Source organism: Microtus ochrogaster, unplaced genomic scaffold (assembly GCF_000317375.1).
Source record: "Microtus ochrogaster isolate Prairie Vole_2 unplaced genomic scaffold, MicOch1.0 UNK51, whole genome shotgun sequence".
NCBI classification, from domain to species: Eukaryota; Metazoa; Chordata; class Mammalia; order Rodentia; family Cricetidae; genus Microtus; species Microtus ochrogaster.
Window position 1 is genome coordinate 1,052,976 of NW_004949149.1, and position 25,789 is coordinate 1,078,764.

Consider the following 25,789-nt stretch of genomic DNA (forward strand, 5'->3'; position numbering starts at 1 on the left):
CATGCTTAATCTCGTATGCCGTCTTCTGAAAAAAAAAAAAAAAAAAAAGAATAGAGAAAAGAAAAGAATAGAGAAAAGAAAAGAAAGGAGAAAGAAAAATCCGAGAGACCCTGGACCCCCAAATCAAATGTACTGCACAGTGTCTGCTAGTGCAAGAGGACCAACCCTGGGTCATCCGGTCACGTTTTTAGCTATGGAAAGCAACCAGGGATGGATCTCAGCGAAGCGTTCAACTGTAGCTGTGAAGGCTGTGGTTGGGGGCTGGAAGGGGAAAACTCACCACCACAGCTGCTGGTGTGTGTAGAGGTCAGGCAGAAGGAATGCAGAGCTGTTGTAAAGAAACCTGGTTCCATGTTTCCTCAGTTGGCCCACCCGCAGGTGTGACAGAACTTGGAGAGCCTGGCCGAGTCACAAGCACCAATGTAATGGTTTAAGTAAACCGGTGCTGTTCCCCAGGGGCCACAGTGGCAGTAATGCTACAGGTCCCTGAGTGGCGGCAGTGGACAGTGGGCCATGAGACCACACCTCAGGTCCCCGAGTAGTGGCAATGGAGCAGCAGATCCCAAGACCATGGTGGGCCACAAAGGCAGCCAGTCCCAGGCAGGGAACCACCAACCTACCTGTAGGCAGTGAGGGCCAGTGGGTCCTAGGCAGGGAGCCACGTGATGGGTGAGAGACAGAGAGCAGCAACTCCCAGGCAGGGAGCTGTGTGGTGGGTGTGAGGCCAAGATGGAAAGGTATGCTGTGCAGAGTGAGGATGGATATTTATTCAGTGGGTTATGGAGGGGAGAGAAAAATGGGGAAGCAGAGAAGGGAGAAGAGCAGAAAGAGAGAAAGAGAAATGGAAGGGAAGTGGAGAAGTGGGGAGAAGAGAATGAGGCAGAAGCTGCCTCTTCAAGGGAAAGAATGAGCTCAAACTTCAGGCAGGCAGGAAGATCTGCCTGCCTCAGCCAATGAGGGTGGGGAGTGGGGTGAGCAGGGCTTATCTCTTAAAGGGACAGGACAGACCATTATAAGCACCTTTCAGGGCTGGGTTGTAGTTTAGTAGCACAACAAGGAAAGCCCAGGGCATTGTCCCCAGCACCACAAATCAATGTGCAATATATTGATGCCTACATATGCCAAAATATCACGTGACTGAAACTAATATTCACATATCGTGTATACTGATAGTTTCTTATCAGTTTCATTAAGTCTGTTTTAAATTAAAGAGAAAAGATAAGTATCTTGAAAACACATTGACCTGCTCAAATAAGATTGTAAAAGGGAATGAATTTTTCTCTGAAGACAAATATCTATTGTTTGAGAAGAATTTGCTGCGTGAGAAGAATTTGGTAAAAAGAATTTTATTTATTCTTTGTGTTTTTTATATCATACATATTGAGCCCATTCATTTCCCATTCATTCATTCCTCATAAAAAACCCACTTCCAATAAGATAAAATAGGTTGTTTTTGTTTGTTTCTTTGTTTTTTGAGACAGGGTTTCACTGTGTAGTTCTGGCCATCCTGAACTGCACTTTGTAGACCAGGCTAGCCTCAAACTCACAGAGATCCGCCTGCCTCTGCCTCCCAAGTGTTGGGATTAAAGGTGTGCACTACCGCCACCTAGCATAAAATAAAATAAAATTTAAGAGAAAAAAGAAAACAGAAAGGAAAAATCTTGCCATGGAAGCTGTAGTATGACAGTGTGTCATGCCATAAACCCTTTTGTCCATTTATCTTTACTGGCAAGTGTTCATTGCACAGAGTCCTTGGTCTGATCTGAGGCCTCTGATTTCTGCTATGCTATTGATGCTGGGTCACAATTGGAACTCCTCTTGGTTTTCCTGTTGTTGCCCTGTGTCATGAAGATTCTACAGCTTTGGGCCTGTGGGTCAGGTTCCTTCACATGCTCCAGTAGATCATAGATGGGATGGATGTTGAGGCAGGTCAACTAATAACCCTGAGTTTGGGCCTGGGTAGTTGCAGGATTGGTCAGCCCCCCCCCCCCATCTCTTGCCTGTCTTTACCACCAGGGTGAGCTCTCCAGCTTCGCACTGGCTAATCACCTCTTGCAGCAATGAGCAAGGGACAGGGACAGTTCTCTACCTTTCAAGTCCTCAGGGTCTGCTCATCCACGCCTACAACTTCAGGGCCAGCTCTACTGTGTTGCCCAGGCAAGGTGTAGGGGCCACTCTCCCAAATGCTACAATTGCTGAGGGTCAGGGACAGCTCTCCCATTCTTATGATCCTAGGGCCAACTTCTACACTTGCATCAGGCACTGAAGGGTGGAAGGAGGGCCTTGTGTGGGTTTTCCTGCCAGATGATCTCCAGTTTTCCCCTCCATTTCATCTCTGCTCATCTAGAGGAGGTTGCTCCTTCCATGTCTACCAGCACAGAAATGGACCAACCTGAGGTCCGGGAAATGCAGTCAGGGACACAGACTCTTGACAGCATGACCTCCTTGGCTGGCTCTGTATCCCCAGCACAGCCCATTGCCACGTGCTTAGTGACCTACTCACCAGTGAAGATGCAGCCGTCTTTGCCCCTGGGACAGCAGCATCCATGTTCTGTAGAAGATGTACTAGCTTCTGGAGTCTTCCTCTGTGGGTTTGATCCTGATTGTGCTATGTTCACCTATTGGAGTCCTATCCCGGCCGTTCCTTAAAGCTTTGAAAGTTAGCAAAGTAGTCTTCAGGGAGCTTCAGGGAGTCAGGCTTCCCCCCCTGCCTGCTAGGATAGGCTATCATATCAAAGTTAACTACCTATGTTTATCATTTCAAAGTTAATGTATGTGAACCTTGAATTTGTGGGCTTGACAGAGGGCTAGAAAAGACAGGAGAGCAATTTGCTTTATGTGAACTTAGAGGATGAGCGAGACTGCTCAGAGTGTGGGCTTGCATCAGGTCACACACGTCACTGGTCTCCCTTGATGTGCTGTCATAAACCCCTAGACAGAAGCCAGGAGGGACTTGAGTGTATTGTCGGGTCAACATTTCTTTTGTTGCTGTTTTCGTTCTGGGAAAATTTCAGGAGAGGCAGATTGAAGATACTCAGTAGGAAAAAAAAAATGTTAATAAGACCAAAAAAGGAAAAACTGAATTCCCAGGGAAGACCGTTAATTCTCAGGAGGCATGACATGGTGAGGAACTGGAACATTCCAAATGCTGTGGTAACAGCCATGGCTCCATATCTGCTTCAGCCAGAGGCCTAGAGGCCACATCCAAAGTTTTTCAGGACTGTGTTGTCAGCTGCACACTCCTGCACTCTCCCACATTCCAGCCCCTCTGTGTTCTCAATTCCTCTGCCTTCCATCTGGTTCCCTGGCACCTCACTCCTTACTGCCTCTCTGGAGCCCAGGACAGCCCCAAGGTATGATGGGGGCACAATAGAATCAGTGACTTACACTATTTCGTTAAAAACGCCAGCACAAAGACAGAAAGGCAGAGGCTCGGAGCTCCCAGAAGGCTTTAGGGTGATTCAAATGCTTGCCCCAAAAGTCTTTCCTGATTTTTTGTTGCCTTGGAAGAAGTCTATAAAGAAAAAGTTCCAATTATGTAACATCATGACCTTATCCATTTGGGGGCCCAATCTCCTCCAAACCTATTTAAATCAAGTCCCTTGCTCAGGAGCCTAGCTATCACCTTGCACCCTTCTGCTTCGCTCTGCTGTTCCTTGCTGAAAAATCCCTGAGTGCCATTGCTCTGAGCCCCATTGCTCTGAGCGCCATTGCTCTGAGCGCCATTGCTCTGAGCGCCATTGCTCTGTGGCCTCACCTGATAGCCACAGGGAGAGTCTTCGATCTTCTCTTTGAACACTCTCTGCAAACACTCGCATTTCCATCGAGGCACTTGCTATATTGTTCTTGAATGTTTTCTATTTGTCCCAGCCACTAGACAGGGAAGCCCCACGGAGAAGGGCGGACTCCTATGCACTGGCCAAACACCATTCTCCATGCAGCAGTGGGGATGTGAGGAGGACACATGGCCTGTAAGGAAAGCTGTGCCACAACATCCACTGTGCCAACTCATGCTTCATGCTGGACAAACCTACACTTTGCCTTTTATTATCAAAATAAATATTATTTTTTTATTTTGATTTTCCGTGTCTTCCTGTACTCCTCCTCTCCCTCCCCAACACACATACACAGACTATAACAAACCAATTCATGGTATCTTTAATTTTTTATGTATGTCGCTTGGAATAAAGAACCTTCCTTCATCTATAGCTTATTCATATTTATAAGGAATAATAAAAATCACACAAAATAGGAGTTTAGTGGACCATGTTTGAATTGCTAATATTATTCTAACTTTGTCTCTCTCTCTATGCACATACTATGGATTAAATCAACTATTTTATGCAGTCCTATGCATGTTGAGTCGCACCAGATTCTGTCACTTTTCACTTTTTCAATACAAGTATTTCCCTTTTGAGAATGTTTTCGGAAGTCAGTATTTTGCAAAAGAAGGCGAATAGCTTGTGCATATGTGTGTGTATGGGTTACACATATGTGAATACCTGCGATCTATAGCCTTCATTGTCAGTTAGCTATAAAGAGAGGAACAAGGAACAAGGCTATACTTAAGGACAATCGCATATAAGGTGTGTGTGTATATGTGCATGCGCACATGTGCGCGCGTGTTCCATGATCCCTAACACATCTTCCCCATCTTTCTGAGGGTAGCTGATGGTTCTCAGATAATGAGACTGAATGGTGAACTTGGCGAGAGAACAGTCAAGCAGCTACCAAGGAAGGGAGCCTTCCTCCAGGCGCTCCGACCTGTGTTCCTTCTGCACATCATGCCCTTGTCCGCTCTCTCAGCATCTCTCCTGTCAGTGAAGTTTGCTCACTGGTAAACAATCTGGCAATTTAATAACTGACACATTGTGCAAGTGATTGAACTGGATCTGTCATAAGAAATAGTCTCAAGCTGGGACTTAAATGGCATGCTCTGCCCAGCACGTGACTTTCTTCAGACAGGGAGACTGTGTTAAAGATCCATGAGCCAGAAAAGCTGGATGAAGCTTTTTGACATGACTAGGTATTGTCATGTAGCCACTTCCTTTCTTGGGACCATTGACGTGTTATACTCAGGAGTATGAGAACCACAGGGACTCACAGGTCTGAGCTTCCAAAGCAGTTTTGTTAGAACGGCCTCAGGAAACATTTTCCACGGCATACTTCTAGTCTGTCCTTCCTTTCCCATCCGTCCCTGCTGACACTTGCTCTCCAGCTGAACAGGTCACAGTTTCGTGTAGCCCTGTATTCATTTAGCCACCTCGTCTCATTTTTATTTCAAAGGCCTTTACATCAGTCTTATTTGGCCTTGCTGCCTTTTCTCTTGTGTGAGAAAGATGATCTCTCTCTTTCTTTTCCTTAGGAGAACTAGGCTCAGTAGCTACATATTAGATTCAGAAAATGCAGTAGCCAGGATGAGAAGGAATAATTTGAAAATACCCCTACAACTCTAGTGGAAAACAAGGGTAGATAACACCCCTCTGTAAACAGGTATGTCTAACTATCCAAAGGGTTCGCGTTCACTTGGAACAGTCATGTGGCAAGCTTCTCCTGGGGACAGGGTTTTGATCCTTTTCCCATTGAGTGAGACTTACTTTTCAAATTCATCCAGATGTCACTGTCCTATCACAGGGCCCAGATTTCACAGGGACGGGATCTCCTAGAAGGAGCTTGGGCCTTGGCTCTTGTTCAGAGAACAATTTATTTACCATGAGTGAAATCAAGTTCTCCCTACCTTTCCATCTCCCTACCTTTGAAGCTGTTTTTTTGAGGAGATAAGAAGGTGACTCACTTGTGTTGCGGACCTCTGCTTCCGATGAGAGATGGGTGAGGGTAATCGAGCTGCCGCCGTTCCTATTACAACAGAGCTGTGTACTGGAAAAGCCAGGAAGCCTTGGGACTGTAAAGGCAGCTTTATTGCAAGGCGGTGGATAGCAGGGAGCTGCTGTTTTCATTGATGATTAACTCGCAAGTTGGAACTGACATGAGAACAAGAAAACAGAAGCCCAGGACCTGTGTGAAGCTTCTGCCCAAGTTTCCATTTAGAAGTCACATAGGAAATGTTTGTTTTTCTCCGTAGATTCGCACCAGTGTCCTTCCGGAGCACAAGGATCCCCCTCCAGAAGTTGGGGTAGGTGCTTTTTATAATCCAAAGATAGACATGCCATTTGTAAGTGAATGGTTTGGATTTTTCTCGGACTTCCTGCCTGCCTGACAAAAGCGGTCAAGTCACCAGGCCGTGACTGTTTGAGGAGTCACCTTGTTTTGTTGCTCAGTTGAATCGAATCTGTCTCTTGTCTCTTGAATAAAAGTAATTCTCTCTCAAGCGGGTTTTTTATTTAGTTTAGATGGTGAGAGAGAAGCCTAGACACTCCTGCAGGCAGCTGAATTGCAACTGTAAGCCAGCGATCCTGGACTCCTTGGGGCTAGGGAAATTACAGGTGTGAGCAAAAGCGCAGGAGCTATTCAGACAGGAAGCTTCTTCCGGCTTCCTAGGATGTGAATCAGGCAGCAGGCTGCTGTGGCTTTTCAGCTCAGCATGAGCCCCACGGGGTTAACACTCCTGAAGAGCTGCAGCTCTCACCCGCTGAAGGTGAAAGAGCTAGGAGGTACTAGGGGCCCTAGTGTTTTCTGCTTAAACCAGGCCAGAGCTGGTGGTGGCAGAATCTGAATAAACAGCCCTGCAAGGCGAATCCCCAAGGCCACTACCTGAGAGAGGAGTAAAATAAATGACAGAAAGCTTATTTAGAAGTCATTCAGGAACCGTCATCCTTCTTCCATTGAGCTTGAGGAGCGTGGGCAAGGTGCCGTTCATTTCCTCTCATTGAAAGCAGCCGCTTGACAGTGTGCCAAGGGAATATTTCAAGCACACACTGAAGGGCAACTTGCCTGAGCAGAATGCCAGCTCACAGAGCATCTGCTAGTACAGAGGAGAAGGAACGATGGGGTGCTGTGTTCTTTACCCTTGTTCCTCTCAGGGGCTTCTGGCTTCTCAGAGAAGAGAGGACATGCTTCCATGGACTAGTGCAATCTTCACTTTGGTTTTTCTGCCTATATCTTGATCCTGTCGCAGGACTTCCTGCCCCTGCTGGTGTTGGTGGGTTCTCAGACCACACAAGCTATTTGTACTTTAGTTCAGAAAGGGCCTAGCAAGTTCTCCCCAGCCAAGGAAGATCCACAGCGGAGGCCTTTGCTGAATCTCTGGCTGCTCTGTCTTTGCACTTTCTGGCCTCCTGTCCACAGTCATATTCAGCCTCCTGCAAATGAAGTTCCGGGGTAGGGGGGGGCATGCTCTTACCACACCCAGACTGCCTTCGTAAAATCCCAGAACTCCAAAAAGTTTGGCTATTGATATAGTTAATGCAGTGTTTTATTAAAGAGTTCCATTTATTTGTTGAGGTTCAAGGAGTGAGCTAAACTTTCTGCTCTAACTCCGCCTCCCAGGCTGCTCCTGTTTTCCGATGCCCACATGTTTTAGATCTAACGTCTTGACTTAAGTGCACAGACTTCTTCGTTATGTTCTTGTTGTCGATGCATTTTATTTATTTTTAATATTGAGCCTCTGATTTTATGTTTCTGCCCGTCTTCCCACTTTTTTCCATGACAATCACATCTCTGTAACGCCAGTCAGTGCAGTGTTTCACATCTGTCCCCATCTTACTCTCAAGCTGTGACATGGAGGAGTAGGGGACAGAGGCTGCACTGGGTTAGCCCAGGTGAGGGTCTGACCCTCTTTGCTGGTTTGGACACCTGCCAGAGTCCTTAGCACGGCTAATACAGAAATTCTAGCTGCCCAGTGAAGATGACTCAGAGGACCCTGTGTGTTTTCCCTACCATGAAGGATGTGGCTCAGGGTCAGCTCTGTCACTGTCCCACCCCACTCCCACCCTGTGCTCCTACTGCTAGGATTCTTTCTAGGCACGTGGGTACCAATGCGTCAGCTTCTGTGTTACTTGCTTGACCCATGTGACCTCCTATGCATTTACTACGTACATCCAAGCCCCACAGGCATCTTCACTGGTGTGTCCTCTCTTTGGTTCAGCCAGCTCTCTACTGCCCCTTTATACAGAACCCAGTGACATTCAGCGTTAGATTGCCCATGATCCCCAGAGGAGAGCATCCTGCACCCTTAAAGAAGGAAGACAGTTTTGGTTCCTCCAATCTTTACAAGTGACCTGTTTGTTTAGGACAAAACTCTACTGGCCTTGGGCATAGACATACTTGGAGAACATTCTTGGAGAATAATTAGGAGATAGACCCAGCACCTCAGCAGGACACCTGAAACTCTAGTTGTCTTTACACTTTTGTTAATGGGATGTCTTTGGGGGTAGATGAATGGTAATTCTGTTTAACTTTCTTCCCTTTGAGCACTTTCCTGGGGGCCATGGTTTCTAATGGAGGTTCCCTGACCCTGAAATAGGGTACATTTGATATTGTGTCCCCTTCTTTGGCAAAAACTCAGCTATAATTTTTAATCCCAAATAAAAGACTTAGTTGAGATTCTGTGACGTGGCTGTGGTACCATCAGCCATTCAGTGTGCATGAAATGACAAGGGGACCTAGAAGCAGTCAGTTCGCATCTTTGTTTTACTTTGTTTTCTTTTAATCTTGAGAAATGTTCCCAGTATCATAAGCACACAAAAGGAATTTAAACACCAGACTGTCCCCCATTTTCTGCTTCTGATTTCCTATTCCTCATCTTCATATGTGGAGAAGTAAGATGTTGAATTCAGGTCACTGCACTGCTTCTGGTTAGAGAACATGAACTGCCTGGAGACATGCTCGATATCCTGCCCTGTATGTATCGAGAAGAACTGAGTCCTTAAAGGAGAACCTAGAAATAGTTCCTGATTAGACAACAAGAGAACAAAACTGCTAGTAATGAAAATTTAGGTATTAGATTTCGGTATATTTGCACACCCCTAAGCACTGTATTTGTGGCAGAAAAACTTTTTTTTTTTTCAGAAAAGACTTCTCAACTTTGCCACTCCAGTATTTCTAGGTTAAGGCCTATATTCCTTATTAAAATAATCAAAGAGCATTCCTTGTTGGTCTACTAACTACTTTCTCTTGTTTTTAGAGCCATAAGAGAACAAATTATAGAGGAAGCAGAGAAGAGTCCAGAAATGATCATACTAACATGGGAAAAGCTTGCATGTTTGATGATGTCAGTACTTAAATAACTTGTTAAGCATGATCACTAAACCAGTCGCACACAGAGAAAAAATTACATTGGACTAAGTCATGTCATTCTGAATAGCGAAGATTTCTCACACGTTGCTCACCTGTGAAGGGTCACTGTTTAATACACATCCCATCCATCTTCAGGATATTTATTGAACACTACTGAAGGGTTTGAGAGGTTAAACTATTGGCCAATAGTGCTAATAGAGACTCTGTCCTTATAATGTACTAAGAACACTTATCCCGACATAAGCTGTATTCCCTGGGATAGCCACAATTGTGTTCTATGTATTTTTGAGCATCCTTAAACAACATTTACTGGATGTATTCAAGACTTTTCCTGGTAGTTTAGTCAAATAGATGCCAATTTGTGCCCTTAGGCCTTTTAGACTGTATTCATAACAATAATTATTTAGTAGATGACCTATCACAAAATACTCTTTAGGCTTGGGGTTATTCATAAACTCTTAGTAACCTCTATCTTTTTCTTTATGATTTTTTTTCAATATGAGCAGTTCTTATTATGGAGTGAGACACCATGCAACCATATTGTTATGGTCGACAGTAAAAAAAAAAATACCCAGGCTATAAAATTGTACATATACATATGGCTTTATAAGAAAAGTCAAAGCATCTTTTACAAATGCACTTAATCTGCAATGTAGCTGTGTCCAGCCAAACTTAAATGAGTAACAAGCAAGTTTTTTTTCACATATGGCATTTAAAAAAAAATAACTAGTAGCTATGTTTTAAAATAATTTAAAGAAACAGACTAAATTAATTGTATTTTATTTAACTCACTATATGAAAAATAATATTTTAAAAATATGCTCAATATAAAACAAAGTTATACTCTGTGTTTCTATTTTCCATGCTGAGTTTTCTAAACCCAGTGGACAATTTTACGTTTTATTGATCCCTTCCCTTGGAATAGTCACATGTTAAGCTATTGAACTAGTAGCAAAGCAAAGTGGATAACAGTTCCATGCTGCTCTTGGAAACTGGGAGGGGAACTACCTAACTAGTGGATAAAGGACTGTCCTCTGAGTGAGAGCCTGTGAGACAAGCCTTCATGACGGAGCTCTGCAGATTGTGGCATTGTGGTGGTTCTGTGCCTCAGCCAGCTTTCTCAATAGTAATCAGGAGAGCCACTGTGGACATACAGTACCAGGTTTCAGATCTGGTGAGCTGTCTGTCTACATCATGCTCCCAGTTCCTACAGAGCACATCAGGATAAACTTTTGGCCCCACATTCCTGTTGGAGGAGGCTGCTTATTTGTTTCCTGGCTGCCGAGAAACCGAAATAATCACACAGAAATGGTTTTAATTAAATAACTACTTGGCCTATTAGCTTTAGCTTCTTATTGGCTAACTCTTACATATTAATTTAACCCATTTCTATTAATCCGTGTATCACCACGTGGCTGTGGCTTACTGGCTAAAGTTTTGGATTCTGTCATTGGGAGGGCTACATGGCTTCTCTCTGACTCTGCCTTCTTTCTCCCAGAATTTTCCTGCTTACCTCTATTACCTGTGCAGGCCCAAGACAGTTTCTTTATTAACCAATGGTATTCACAGCATCCAGAGGGGAATCCCACATCACTTCCCCTTTTCTGTTTAAATAAAAAGGTAGGTTTCAACTTTAAAATAGTAAAATTATATAAACAGTTATCAAGCAAGAATTACAGTTACAATATTTATATCTTTTATCTTTTATCATAACTAAGGAAAACTATATTATTACTATCTATTCTTCAACTCCACCAAAGACTCCAGAAGGATACAATATTACCTAAATAAACAGGAAATGCATTATAAGCAACTTCCAAAACTCTAAAATTGACAGAGACATCTTGCTACCTGGACAGTCACCCAAAGTTCTTCTGTACCAATGGGGTACCCATCTTCAGCCTACAGGCCCATTAGTATCAACAGACTTCTCCGTGAAACAGGAAATTTCAAAGATAGTTCCGCCTATATTGGCAGTTTGTCAGTCACTTTTTTTCTGTGTCCTGCAGAATGTCTGGCAGACTCTTTCATGAAGCAGGAACCCTGAAGGACATCTCACCTTTAGGCAAGTTCAGCAGTCCTCTCTCTGTGAGTCCTGCATGTCCAGTTCATCAAGGAGTCCAGGCAAGAGCAGTTTCTTGCCCAAATGGCTAACCAACTCCATGAGGAGCCTCTTCAATGCCCATCATCCTCTTGAAGTAGATTGGTGCTGCCAGGAGCAGATGTGTCCTAAATTATTAAACATTTTAAATGCCATATTCTGTAGTCTTTGAAAGGTTTGAAGAATGCCTATCCACCTGAAATATATCTCTGAATATATCTAGAAAATCTAACTAACATGACTACAAGCTTGACTATTATAGATAATTATCTATTAACCTATATTTCTTAGTAATACATTACATTTCTAAATGAGCTGCACAAACACAATACCTTAATCAAGATCAGAAATACATATACACAGTATAACAAAATTAACCTTAAACTTGTATCAATAAACCATGATCCATACCAATGCAAATCTCTATAGCGTATCCCCCTTCAAATGTAAACAAACATTTATAGGCAATATTTGGGACTATGGGCATAGTTCTCCTCCAGACTTCTTCCTGCTGTTTATTGGGTGAAGTATTTTTGGGGGTATACTCACAGCAACCTTTCAGGGTATCATGGCACATCAAACCATATTAGTCTAGAAGTAATCCACAGGTTCTCATCCTCTGTGGAAACAAAAGAAGAACCTCTTTTCCAAAGCAACATATCCTTAGACCCAATTCTGAAGTCAAGTAATATACATGCTGGTTTAGTTTAACAGCCCACATAATGAAATGTCTCTCTGTACTTAGCTCCTTCATAGTCAAAAAATTCAAAGAAAACACGATAATATACATAATCCAGACTCTCTGTGAATTTTTCGTCTTTACAAAACTTATTTTTCTTTACGCCTTGTAATCTACAACTGTCTGTACTCTGTCTCTTTAAAGACTTAACCTTTTTTAATAAACCATTTACTTCTTTTTATAACTCTCTATACTCTTTTTCTTCTCCCTCCCAAGCCTACAGACATTTATCCAACACTATGACCCATTTAGAGGTCTTTTGTGTCTGAATCTATCCTATTGTGTATCTGTTACTGTCCAGGAACACTTCTTAAAAATGCTAAGCGCTTCTTAAAAACTTGTGCCATTGCTAGGGGAAATATGGCACTGCCTTCTTGTCCTTCCCAGCCTAGCATGGTGAAACTGCTTGCCACCTCCTAGAGCCATGCACAATATCCCATCTCTAGTCACACAGCTGGTCCATGCAGTCCATGTTGCCACCGAGCAAGCCATAGCACGTTGCTCACAAACCCCATCCAAATGTTCTGTCTCCTGAAAGAGCCAGAGGTCATGCTGGCAGCATGGCTCAGAAAGTTGGCTTTTCAAAACAGCTGTGGCTTTTTTTTCCTGTTACTGCTGAATCAGGAAAATCTCTCCTAAGGGAGCCACAGCATGCTGCCCATTCAAGGGGGAAAATGTGCCTAAACTTTGTTTTTTTGTGTGTCTAGAATTCCTTTTCAAACAGAGGGGAATCCCACATCACATTCCCTGTGTAGGAATAGCCACTGATGTCCTCTTTTCTCACCTGGCTATTACTCTCCAGGCGATAAGTGACTGAAACGACGTGCTGCCTGTTTTAATAGTCATCTTCTCCAGGGTGATACTTGTTGTCATGAGCAGACAAGGATGCTCAGAGCTATGAACAAAGAGTCTATCAGGACAGGAATTGCCACCTGGCACTGCCCTGGAATCTAGGCACAGCATACGGCGGATGAAAAGATGCTGGATAAAGAGCAAGAGATCAGAGCTCTAACCTGGTCTAAAGTGGCTCCCTAAACATTAACTACTGGGGCTGTGTGCAAGATGGTTCATTCTTATGGACTCCAGCAATTCCCTGTGCTTACAGACAGTGCTTTAATGAGCTCTAACTTCTTGTAAATGTTTCACATGTCTTAACACAAATGTGAGCAAATTGTCATTTGCAATATTTTCTCAACCGTAGCAGCTGCACAGGGCATCACAGACTTTCTATCTTCCATTTTTATCATATTTAGATTCCTTCTCATTGGATTTCACCTGAGTCAAATTTTTACTTTTGAAAATATCTGTGCTGTAGATACTTTTCAACTGAATAGTAATAGCCATCCTCCTCCTCTTCTTTCCCTCCCCCCTTCTTCCCCTCCTCTTTCTCTGGCTTCTTGTCTCTCTCCCCATCCTCTGTCCCTTCTCGCCCTAGCCCTCCATTCTTCCTTCCAGCTTCCTCCTTACCATCTTCCTTCTTCCCCTTCTCCTTCAAATACTCTGTCTTTCCCACAGAACTTTGGGTGGTCAGAAGACACCTCTAAATGCCAGACCCGTGGGTGTATCCTCTCAATACCTGTGTCAGTGTCAATAATGCTCTTTCTGCTCTCCTTACACAATGATTTATGATTGAGATAGTGCTCTGTATCAGTATTGCTTACATTAACATTGTGCACCATTTCCCCCTCTCTGTGGATGTTCAGATCTCAGAAAAAGAGAAGCCTGATTTTTTTTTTCCTAATTTATTCTCTTTCCATGTCTCCAGTGAATGTTCACATAGGTGGACAGTTTGTTTCTATCTGGGAATTAGGGCTTAGGAGGATTCTATGTTGACTTACACAAATAACAATAACAGAAACATGCAAGAATTTAGATATATAGGCAATTATCCTGTTTGGTGTTACAGTGTAAAACAATTACATACTACTTTAAAATTGGAACCTGAGGGAGCGTCATGGAAGAGGGGCAGAAAGACTGTGATAACTAGAGGACTGTTTGTGTGACTGCCTGTCTTAGAAATGTGACCAGAAAGTCTGCTGTGTGACTGCCTGACTTCCAAATAAATGATCCATGAAATAGACTTGAACCATGACAGATTAGCAGATGTGCTACATAGGCCCCCACCTCTAAACAGAGAGCTACAGACAACTAATGATGGCTCGGAGAGGCAGAATTAGCCTTTTCCAGGGATGAGCTCCCTGGCTGGAGAATCCAGTGTGAAGTGGTCAGCCCTGAAACCATATCCACACAAATAAAAATAAATGCAGCACAAGTAAATACACATATTATATATATTATAAAATTGTATTTATGTATTTGTTCATATGTAATACATAAATGCATAATAATAAATACACAAATATATATGGCAATTGCTACCTGTTGCTAAAAGGGCTACCATAATATCATGGCATGTATAGATTGCTTCATGCTAAAGTCATCCAGACGTAAAGAATTTCAAAGCACAAGTTGAACAAGCTTACAACGTTAAGGGTCTTGTGAAATTTGCGATCTATTTTATTGTTGAAGGAGCTGTGGGCCGCATTCCTGCCGCCCGGCTCCTGGCCACCAACTAGCTTATGCCCCGAAATAATTACACGGAAACTGTATTCTTTTAAACACTGCCTCGCCCATTAGTTCCAACATCTTATTGGCTAGCTTTCACATATTGATCTAACTTATTTCTAAAAATCTGTGTAACACCACAAGGTGGCTTACCAGGAAAGATCTTAACCTGCGTCTGTCTGGAGTGGGAGAATCATGGGGACTGCTTGACTCAGCTTCTTTCTCCCAGCATTCTGTTCTGTCTACTCTGCCTACCTAATTTTCTGTCCTATCAGGGCCAAGCATTTTTCTTTATTAATTAACCAATGAAAGCAACAGATAAGATACAAAACCCACCTTCATCATTTTATATATATTTCTTCTTTTATTTGTTGTTACAATGTTATAACAGAGCATATACACACATATATATAAAGTATATATGGACAGATATAGCTCTGTATCACTATGGTTTTACATTAGCATTGTATGTTGTTTCTCCCCTCTCCATGGATATCATGCATGTTTATGTGTATATGCATGTTGATACATGTATACATACATATGGATAATGATAAAGTAAAATAAGCTGTCATTTTGAGGGTAAGGCAGCATGGAAGGGACTAGAAGGAAGGGATGTGGGAAGGACTGGAAGGAGGAAAGAGAAAGGGGAAGTTTTATCTTTTAATTAGAATGTTAATAAAGAAAATTTAACAAAATTGGACCTTTTGATCGTTTATTTCATTCAATAACAAGTCCCTAGATAAAATTAGGCATTGGATAATATAAACTTTTGTAACTGGGTGACTTCTCATCTCATTTGCCAAGTATGTTATCAGGCCTTTACCAATACTAATTTTTAATGAGTCTTATTTTGTAAAGCTCTGAAATGCCAGACTAAGCCTGAGATCAAGCCTGGCCCATGTGGGAGCCCACGGAAGTGGGTCTATTCCACCTTGACTAAGGTCGAGAGTTCAGGGCTATTCTTGTTCCCTCGAGGTTATTGACCTATGGTGTGGCTACTAAGTGGATGTTTTGACCTAGGGTGTGGTTACTTGATGCTTTGGGTCTTAAGAAGGTAACTACTCTGTTCATTGTATCTTGGTAAAAGAAGCCTTTTGTCTTCCCCCTCCTCTTTGGATTGGGTATACAATGCCAATGAGAAATAAACACGGAGAATCTCAGTATTTACCAGATGCCCTCCGACTCTATCAGTTGTCTCTCGTTCATGTCTCTCTTAACTCTCAAGCTTCTCCCCAAGCACAGGCAAAGATGAGGGGTGGGCAATTATGATGGGAATGCTTGCCTCAGGGTCGTTGTCCCTGGCACACTGGCTCAGAATAATGCATGACACAGGAACCCCTGTTAACAACCTTGGGGCTGTCTCTGAGGTTGACCAGCTACAGGTCTGCTTCTGGTCCAGGAGACAGAGACAGTCCTTTGTTGTGGTCACTAGTCTTGCTTGAGCTGTGCCTTATGGTGTGTCCATAGCTCATCCCTAAAATTAGCTGTTCCACCTGCCTCTAGTTGCAAAATTCAAGTCTGGGGCAATTGCTACTTTGTGGCTAAAAAGACCACCATGTTAGTATGGTGTGTATTCCTTTTTCTGCATTCCTCCAGACCTCCACAGTTTTAAAGCGTGCATTAAAACAAGCTTAGAAAGTCAAGTGTTTTGTGAAATTCATGATCTGTTGAGAATTTTGTTGGGAAATGAATAATGAATAGAATGGGATATGGGAATTTAAGTTAAAACCCCTAATTACCAGTGAAAGAGAAGGTGAAATAGATATATTTTTAAGTTTGGAGTGTAGTCTAGAAAGATGGCTTACTGATTAAGAGCACCTACTCCTCTTTCAGAAGACTAAGGTTTTATTTCCAGAATCCGCATGGCAGCTCATGATTGTTTGTAACTCCAAGGGAATCCAGAATTCCAGGGAAGCCTGCATTCACTTACATATACCTAGTTCCCAAAACAGACATTTCCAGGATTTTTTTAAAAACAAAAGCAAATTAAATATTTACAAAGATTCAAATTGCTGTACTGTGTTTTGCTGTATTATCTGTACACCATGGTTCTCATTTACTCTCATTTTTGTGAGGTACAATGATTTATAAATACTCACAAAATTTGTGTGTCTCTCACATGTATCAAAAAACGTGGTTGAGCTGCCTGTGCTGGTACATGCCTGTAATTCCAACTCTTAGGAGCCTGAGACAGGGGGATAATTGTATACTCATGGGTACCCCATGCTATGTAGTAATTTCTAGGCTATTGGTTGAGATCTTTTCTTAAAATAAATAAATGCGTCATTTACTTGGAAACTGGGGTCTGTCGGTCCCTCATCCGTTCATCTGTGGCCAGTTAGCATTTTGTTCCCATGTCTAGTGTGTGTATTCAGCAGAGTATCACAGAAAATCATCATCTTTGTAGAACTTGAAATCTCAGTTATTTGCAGGGGTTTAAGATAAGTCATTTGAATATACCATGTGGTGTTCAATGTAAATGGAGAAACAAAGCTCTGAGTAGCGACCCACAGTGAGGTTGGGAGAGAGTGCCTTCTGTCGTGTCTGCTCTCTGAGGAGGGAGTTTAAGTGCCTCTGTGAGCTCCTGTGTCCTCTGCTCTTGTATTCTGTTCATAAAGCTCCTGATGCTTGTCTTCAGCTTCCATTCATGCTTACAGCGCTGCTCCTTAGGTCCTCTGGTTTGATTCAGTATTTTTCCATCTAGCAATATGAGTTCAGAATTTCCAGTCCTTGGTGACTGGGTGCATATAATAGCATTTTGATCTTCAAGTTACCTACTTGGAACTAATATTAATAGAGTTGTGTACAATTTCAAAACCAAGTTTTGTTTCCAGATGTGTGTCTTTAAACCCTTCTGAACTCTACTCCTCTGTGGTAGAGTTTTGAAAAGAGGTCAAAATTTTTGACCTGGGGCTAGAGAGATAGATCAGCAGGTAAGAACCCTGGCTACTCTTGCAAAGGAACTGATTATGGTTCCCAGAACTCAGAGGGCAGCTCACAGTGATTCCTCATCCTGGCTTCCTTGCTCACCTGAATGCACTCACACATATACACAGGCAACACACACACACACACACACACACACACACACACACACACACAGAAACAAAATTCTTACCAGACTTTTTTTCTTTCAAAAATAACTCAGTATACATGCTGCCTCTTTTGGTGTGTGGGATGATTCTCTGTTGTTTGTTTGTTTGTTTGTTTGTTTTTTTTCTTCTGAAAGCATTTCACTGTCTCAGGCTCTTCACTCCAGCCTCTTGTTCTGGCACAGTCTGGCAGCAGAGCTGTGCCGAGAGGAAGTTTGGGAGGGTGCTTTTGACCTCTGACAGGGCATCACGTGCTGCCCATCAGCAATGGCATAGGGGACCATATGGACGTGACACTTTTGTGTTTAGTCATGGAGGAAGGCGAGGAATACTCCTTATGGTATTCATGCCATAATGCTGTCACTTCCCAATCAGAAATAGCCAGGAACAGACAAAAGACTGCAGCCCTGAGACAGAGAAAAGAACAACCATTTACAGAATACAATGTATTCTTTACATTGAGTTGAAAGCAGTAGATAGCTGATGTTTACTGATAAACATGACACCCGGTTGTGATATGTTTAAAAACTAATTTTAGAAAATCAAGCAGAAGTACTATTTATTTGTGTGTTTGGGATGAAATTGCCCCTGGCTAGAAAAGAAAAAAACAAAAAACAAAAAAAAACAAAGGGAAGCAAATGCTTCTAAATGCTTGTGTGATGGGGAGAAATATTGTCTTTCTATTTATAACTCACGCCGAGCCCATGTAAAAATAGCTTCAAGAGGCAGATTTTCTCATATCTTGAACACAGAGTTGCTGTTGCCAGTGATTTGAGGAACTCTAGTAAGTGGAGATCTTGGTGAGTTTGGAAAGTTTAGCATATTCATTGACACTGGTTTTCTTGTGGGGAGGCAGTTATCAGTGGGGAAGACCAGGCTGCTGTGCTTTACTTCTCACTTCCCAGACTGTCAAGATCTGTCTTTAACCAAGTTGGTATTTCAGCACTGTCTTCCTGTCTGTGAACTATTTGGGGGCTAATTGATTCAGTATTTTGTTCTTTTCAAAACTAATTCTGTGTAATTGGTGTGTGAACGAAAACATAGAAAGGGTCCCAGGAGTCGATGGTAAACGTTCTTCCTTATTTTCAGAGGAGTTTCCTGGGCTGTGCCAGTTTTCAAGTTGGGGAACTGCTGAGGTCCAAGGAGCAGCTGCTGTCGCTGAGCCTGAGGTGAGTGGCTTTGTCTGCAGACTGATCTGGTTGACAGCCAGGGTGTGGCTGTCCCGGAGGAGTCACACTTTGCACAGGCGACCGACCGGCTCCAAGATAAAGAGCAGGACACCAAGCAGCCCACGTTCATGTTCAGGATCCCGTCCGGGTGCAGAATTATTAGTATGTGTTAGGAAAACATTTCCGTCAGCAGTAGGTGATAGCAGTCTTTGAATAACAAGCAAATACAAGCTATGCTCACTCTATCAAATAACTTTCTCTAATAAAAACATCACTATATCAATGAGTCCGTTTTTATGCTTGAAATACGTCTGGTGCAGCGTGGTAGCTTTATGATAGGAAAGGGGAGCTGACTTTTTTCAATGTTGTCACTACTCTATTAATCCTATTTATTAATGATAAATTTAAGTGGGTCAGTAGATCTCGGCTAATTCTGAGCTTAATTTATTTTGACATCAGAGATGAGCAGCCTTTACAAAGTTGCAGAGTATACTCATACTAAGAGGAGTTCAGAATGACGATTTCTTTCTAAAACTTTCAATATATTTGAAAACAATCTGTTATTTCTAATGTATAACAAATTTAATGACTATAGGTAAAGAACACCACTCTGCATTTATGCAATATAAAATGAATACAAAATTGTAGAAATAATTATTTGTCAATCTCACAAAGTTCTTGCTCTGCTAAAACATGGAGATTATTATCAGGGTCTAATGCCCTAAATTTGTTGTATTTTCTCTTCCCAAAGAACCACGTAAAGCCACAATTTATTTCATTAAATTTAAGTAGTTAGTTTTTATACAATATATATCATTAAGTATTCTGTGTCTCTTGGTGAAATCTGAATTTATGTGTTTTTTTTACTTAATTTTCTGATCATCATGTCTGCATTTTGATTTAAAAGTATAATATTTGTATTATAACATTATATAATAAATACTCTCCAGGCAGCAGAGTGCAAGTTCTGAAAAGGCTGCCCTAATTTCTTTAGCTTCTGTCAGAGAGTGTCTGTATACATGGTATGCTAATATTTTTTATCTGGGAAGACATAATTTTTTTTTCTAGGATGATAATGTTTTCCTCAATAAATTTTGCTGTTGTTTTTGGTTTGGATTATGGACGGGCCAGCTACAAAGACTAGCTGTCAATGCTGCTGGTACTCTTCAACATACTAACCTAGCATGGGGTTAGGAGCTGAGGCTAAGCTCCAAGACCCGAGAATGGTGGCAGAATATATCAAACATAGAGCTCACTTAAAATTAACAGTTTGCATGCATGCCTATTTATTTATTTCTCCTTTGTAAGGTAGGGTCTTGCCTGCTCTGGCCTTAAACTCTCCATTTTCCGGCCTTAGCCTTCCAAGTGTAGGGTTGCAGTCATGCATCTCCATGCCTGGCTTGCCCCAAGCTTTCTAGGGCAACTAAGGGCACTTTGTTTCCCATCTTCTTGACTCCTTTGCATTCACACCTGCAACAAGCAGTACAATAGTGCAGCCCTTAGGGGCTGAGATGGAAGGGTTTGCATTTTTGAAGACAGGCTCTAACCATGTAGCCTTGGCTGTCCCTAGAGGTTGCTATGTAGACCAGGCTGGACCTCAGATTTGCCTAGATCCTCCTGCTTTCTCTCTTAAAGGATTGGATTAAGAACTCTTCAGTGAGATAAAAATTAGTGAACTCAGAGGCTGCCTTTAAAAGTGTGCGAGAAGGGTCAAATTGAAAATACTAAGTGTCTTGACCCTCCTCTGGGGAGGGGTCAAGGCTTGGCGGGCACAGGGACAGGGCCTCCAAAGATGAGGCCAGAGATGGGCACTTAGGACTTACAGTAAGGAGATAAAAAAGAGGTGTAAAACCTTTAGAATTATCTGAAAGAGAAATAAGTTTCCTATTTTGATCTAAATGTCTCTAGTTCATAGTCATTTGATTTTGATTGTATGAAAAATATTAGCTATAACAAAAATAATTATTTTCTGGAAAGATACTAATTTTGAGTGTTTTGATATTTTTCATCCTATTTTTTTTTGCCATAATCATTATATCCCTTCATTGTGATCAGGCAGATTCTAGTTTACCTTAGCCTTGCATTTCCAGCACATGACCTGTAATTGGTTTTGTTTGTTTTTTGATGCAATTTATCTTCTTTTGATGGACTGTTCATGGGATTCTGAGTTGGAATAACACTAGGTCAGGGTTAAGGAGCATTTTTGTTTTGTTGTTTTGTTTTGCCTTTTATATTCATTTGATTATTTATGACTGCTATTCTTCCTGTGTTCCAGCTTTGCTTTTAAACAAAGAACAAAACATACACAGAAAAAAGGGCAGGTTTGCAGACATTCTCCCAGGCGCTGATTTTATTATTTGGTTTATTTATTTCCTAGACAGGGTTTCTCTGTGTAACAGCCCTGGCTCTATAGACCAGGCTGACCTAGAACTCACAGAGATCAGCCTGTCTCTGCCTCACTGATGTTTTTTATGGCCTTGTTTGTTTCACTTTGCTCAAACCTGAAGGTTCGCACTGTGTATTCTGGCCCTTGGGGAGCTAACAGGTAATTCAAATGCTAATATTCTGTCTAGCTACTCAGAGTGGGGAGCCCATGTTCTGGGTGACTCCTCCCACAGAGACTTTGTACTGGACACCAAGTGCACTGGATATTTTTTTCCTTATAGAAAACTTAAAAGAGAAAGAAACATAAATACAATTTGTAGATTTAGACTCAAATTTCATGTGTGTGTCTTTTATAGTTGTAGAGTAACATTTGTTTACATATATTTGGGGTAAGGCCTCCAATATATAACCTGGTTCCTACCCATATATCTTCTTAATATTCATAGCACAGGTCACCAGTTCTGAGTGTTCCAGCTTCCCACATGGACTGATTGTCCTTATTTTGTTTTGACTGCCATACCTTTTTAAAAAGTGAATTGGTTGCCAGGCGGTGGTGGCTCACGCCTTTAATCCCAGCACTCGGGAGGCAGAGGCAGGTGGATCTCTGTGAGTTTGAAACCAGCCTGGTCTACAGAGATAATTCCAGGACAGGCTCCAAAGCCACAGAGAAACCCTGTCTCAAAAAACCAAAAAAAAAAAAAGTGAATTGGATGTTTTGGGAGTTATATGCTTTCCCATCTCCCCACTTCTTTTATATGTTAATTCTGTTTGCTGGTGCTGTTGCCCAGAGTGCTGCTCTGCCTTCCTGACTTCTGTACATCATACAATTGATACAGATTTCTTTTACAGCAGATTATAACTTTAATTGTGACAGATATTGAATAATCTTACATTCGTAACTAAAGTTATCAGAAAATACACTACCAAAAATACAGTTGTGTGCTCCGTGCTGAGAGTGGATTGGAGGTAGCTCTTCTGATCCTTATCAAACTAGCCAACGATGTGTCTAATCCATCCCATAAATCCATCAGAAGTGGCAAACAATTTAGCATCTTTTCCTAGGTTATAATGTTCTTAAACGAGAAAGAGTTGATCTGAACTTGCTCTCTTCTGGCTGGAGAGTCGCTGATTTCACAGATGCGCTCTTGTCAACAAGAGACATCTGGACCCAGGATGAAATGTCACATGTAGTGTATACTTTGTGACTGCGCTATAGCAAGGACTTGGAGACAGTGCCATTTCTTCACTGGTTCGTCTTTTTCTGATTTCCTGCTCACAGAATCCTAGTTTTACAATAGGTAATAAGTAAATGAATATTAGATGCTGTGGGGAACTCAGATATGTTAGCCATGGTGGCAGAAAGTGGAAACCAGGTTCAAAAGACTGAGGGAAATAATAACACTTGTTCCAATCAGCCTCAGAAATGTGGACACCTGTAGCAACTGAGCATGGTTTGCTACCCACGTACCTGGCATTCATATGCTCTTCTAGTCTGTCGTAAACCTTTGAGGCCATCTAAGTAGGACTTAGGAGAACTGTAGTGTTTCGTATCATTTAGTAATAACAGGGTGGGAAATAGATCTATTACTGAGTAGGGCTAGGAAAACAATCTCACCGTTTTACTGTGGCAGAGTAGCAACAATGTGAAGCAATTAAAAAGGTGAAATTTTTCAGAGGGAGAAGGGCAGAAGGGAGTTTCAGACTTTCCTGGGCTTGGTTGTTGACTTTCCTCAGTGTGCACTGCCGTTCAGCCTGTATGCAGTTAGCAACGCTGAGGTTTTGTACGCACTAACAACAGTGACAGGCTCTTGAGAAAGGAAAAGCCATTACTAATTTGCAGTTGATATTGAGAGCATGCTTAATAAATAATCTATTAAGCAGACACTCCGTGCAAGCTCTACATTCGATGCTTTCTATGCACCAGCTTCTTTACTTCACGCAACGCATTTCTGTTTTACATTGGCTTCCTTGAGCTCCCATGGCTGCTGGCTATATACAGAAGAATAGAACTCAGTTCATTTTTTAGTATGTTTTGTTTCTAGTCTACTACCTTGTAGGAAGCTTACAGCCTTCGTAAAATCCTTACTTTTTTCTCTGACATCTACTCCACAATTTGGGGCCTTAATTTTTTTGATATTCTATCACGAAGTACAATTTTGTATGCCTGAAGCAGAGCAGAGCTTCTGCAAATGGATATTGGGTAGAAATTTTGTTTGCCATGGTGGCTTCTTCGTATATATTTTTAATTGCTTCATGGCTTTTTTTTTAAAAGATTAGTACCAAGGATTTACATCTAGGTGGAATCTATGTAAATCGGTGACTATGATAGTCTAAGCATAAGACCAACTGTGTGTTGCTGTGGCAGTGTGGAATGCACCCCATAGACTCGTGTGTTTGCGCGGGTGGTTCCCAGTTGATGGCGCTGTTTTGGGCTGCTGTGTCATCATTAGAAGGTGGAGCCCTGCTGGAGGATATGGCCACAAGGGGAGGGTCTTGAATCTCCACAAACACAATCATTTCCTATCCACTCTGTGCTTCCTCACTGACGCTGGGTAACAACAAGCTTGGTCTCCTGCTGCCAGGCCTTCTCTGCTGTGATGGACAGAGCCCCTCAACTGTAAACCAAAATAAACCTTCCTCCCTTACCATGCTTCTCATCCAGGAGCAAGAGAAGTAACTTCCAGGGCAGTAGTGAGGAACGGATTGTGATTTTCACGAGCAGCTAGATCCGGGGTTAAGATTTACATTTATTTCAGCGTAGACCACGCTACTCTCGCCCTTTACTCTATCCCAGACTCTTTCCGGTTACCCTAACATGTCCTGCCACACATGTCTGACTTTCAAGTGGGTTTTGAGGGTCTGAACTCCGGTTCTCATACTTGCATAGAGAGAGCTTTATCCCCTGAGAAAGATGGGGAGACCCTATCTCCCTAGGTTCTCTGTCTTCTTTTTTTTCCGTTTATTTATTTATTAAAGATTTCTGTCTCTTCCCAGCCACCGCCTCCCATTTCCCTCCCCCTCCCCCGATCAAGTCCCTCTCCCTCATCAGCTTGAAGAGCAATCAGGGTTCCCTGACCTGTGGGAAGTCCAAGGACCACCCAGCTCCATCCAGGTCTAGTAAGGTGAGCATCCAAACTGCCTAGGCTCCCACAAAGCCAGTATGTGCAGTAGGATCAGAGACCCATTGCCATTGTTCTTGAGTTCTCAGTAGTCCTCATTGTCCGCTATATTCAGCAAGTCCGGTTTTATCCCAGGCTTTTTCAGACCCAGGCCAGCTGGCCTTGTGAGTTCCCAATAGAACATCCCCATTGTCTCAGTGTGTGGGTGCACCCCTCGCGGTCCTGAGTTCCTTGCTCGTACTCTCTCTCCTTCTGCTCCTGATTTGGACCTTGAAATTTCTGTTCGGTGCTCCAAAGTGGGTCTCTGTCTCTTTTATTAGCCTTTAAATCAGCTTTCTTGCCTGAGCATAAATTATGATTATGACAGAACTACCTGCTGGTTCCACAAAACTCAATGTTACTCATGTCTAAAATGTTAAAAAATATGTTAATATAAATGAGCTTTCACTCACAAGTCTGCTTTCTGGGAGAGTATGGCATCTCTGGCTACTTTTAAAGAAGAATAATACTGAATATTATGGGGTACATCTGCAGAGATATAGACAGCAGGAATGGCATGTACTTCATTGCTCCTTTGGCAACAAAAGTAAAAATCACACACAGTACTAGTCCCCAAAAGCGCATCAGGATGCTGCATGCTTATCTCAGGAAGTGAGACTGCTGGAGCTTGCATGAGTCAGCGGCAACCCCGCAGCAGGGTGAAGCAGAGGCTGTGCTTGCAAGACCTGTCTCCTAAAGCACTGACTGCATGGCACTCTCCCAGAGCCTCCCCCTCCCAGTCCTCTGCTGACCTCTGACCTGTTTGCAGGGAACTTTACACCAGGTTCCTGCAGCTCTGGCACCTTCACAGATCTCCACAGAGGAGGCATCTTCATTGGTCGTGCTATTCCATTTTCTAAATGACTAGATAGATATTTTTCTATTTTATAGATGAGCAAATGTATGAGCAGCAGCTTGATTTCCTAAGTTTCCACAGCTGCTGCAGGAGGGAGACTGGATCTTGTCCACCCAGGGCTTCTTCCAAAGGCAGTGCATTTTCTTTGTAATGTGTTGGTTTGCGCTCTGTTATTATGAGGATGGGACGGGATCTTCAAACTGGCACTTGATGTTCTTCTTGGAACCCGTTTGTGACAGGGCACTCACATTGGGAGTTCTCTCCATTTTCTCACAGGAGAGTATTTGTACTTTATCCCAGCTTTCTGCTCATCTTTCCAGGGCTGAGTGGAAGTTTCCCCGCTCGATGATACTTTTGAGAGCATCTTTTCTACTCAACAGGAAGTCTTCCTTTACTTCTTATCAGGGAACAGTGAGGGAGCAGGAGGAGTTGGGGTCAAGTCCCTTCCCTGTGGTCACTCAAGTCTCCTGGGTCAGGCTGCTCTCTCTCTCTCTCTCTCTCTCTCTCTCTCTCTCTCTCTCTCTCT

At 42.5% G+C, this 25,789-nt stretch overlaps 1 protein-coding gene across 6 annotated transcripts in view; it reads left to right on the forward strand.

Annotated features, from left to right (window-relative positions):
- Positions 1–25,789, forward strand: part of Inpp4b (inositol polyphosphate-4-phosphatase type II B) — a 762,195-nt gene that overhangs the window by 512,573 nt on the left and 223,833 nt on the right. For 5 of the 6 annotated variants that reach the window (XM_026777265.1, XM_026777268.1, XM_013354610.2 and 2 more), the window contains 2 exons: positions 6,083–6,133; positions 18,785–18,864. In XM_026777265.1, coding sequence (XP_026633066.1) covers positions 6,083–6,133; positions 18,785–18,864 — 131 coding nt within the window. The remainder of the gene's footprint in view (positions 1–6,082; positions 6,134–18,784; positions 18,865–25,789) is intronic. The other variant, XM_026777269.1, reaches the window with a different exon arrangement.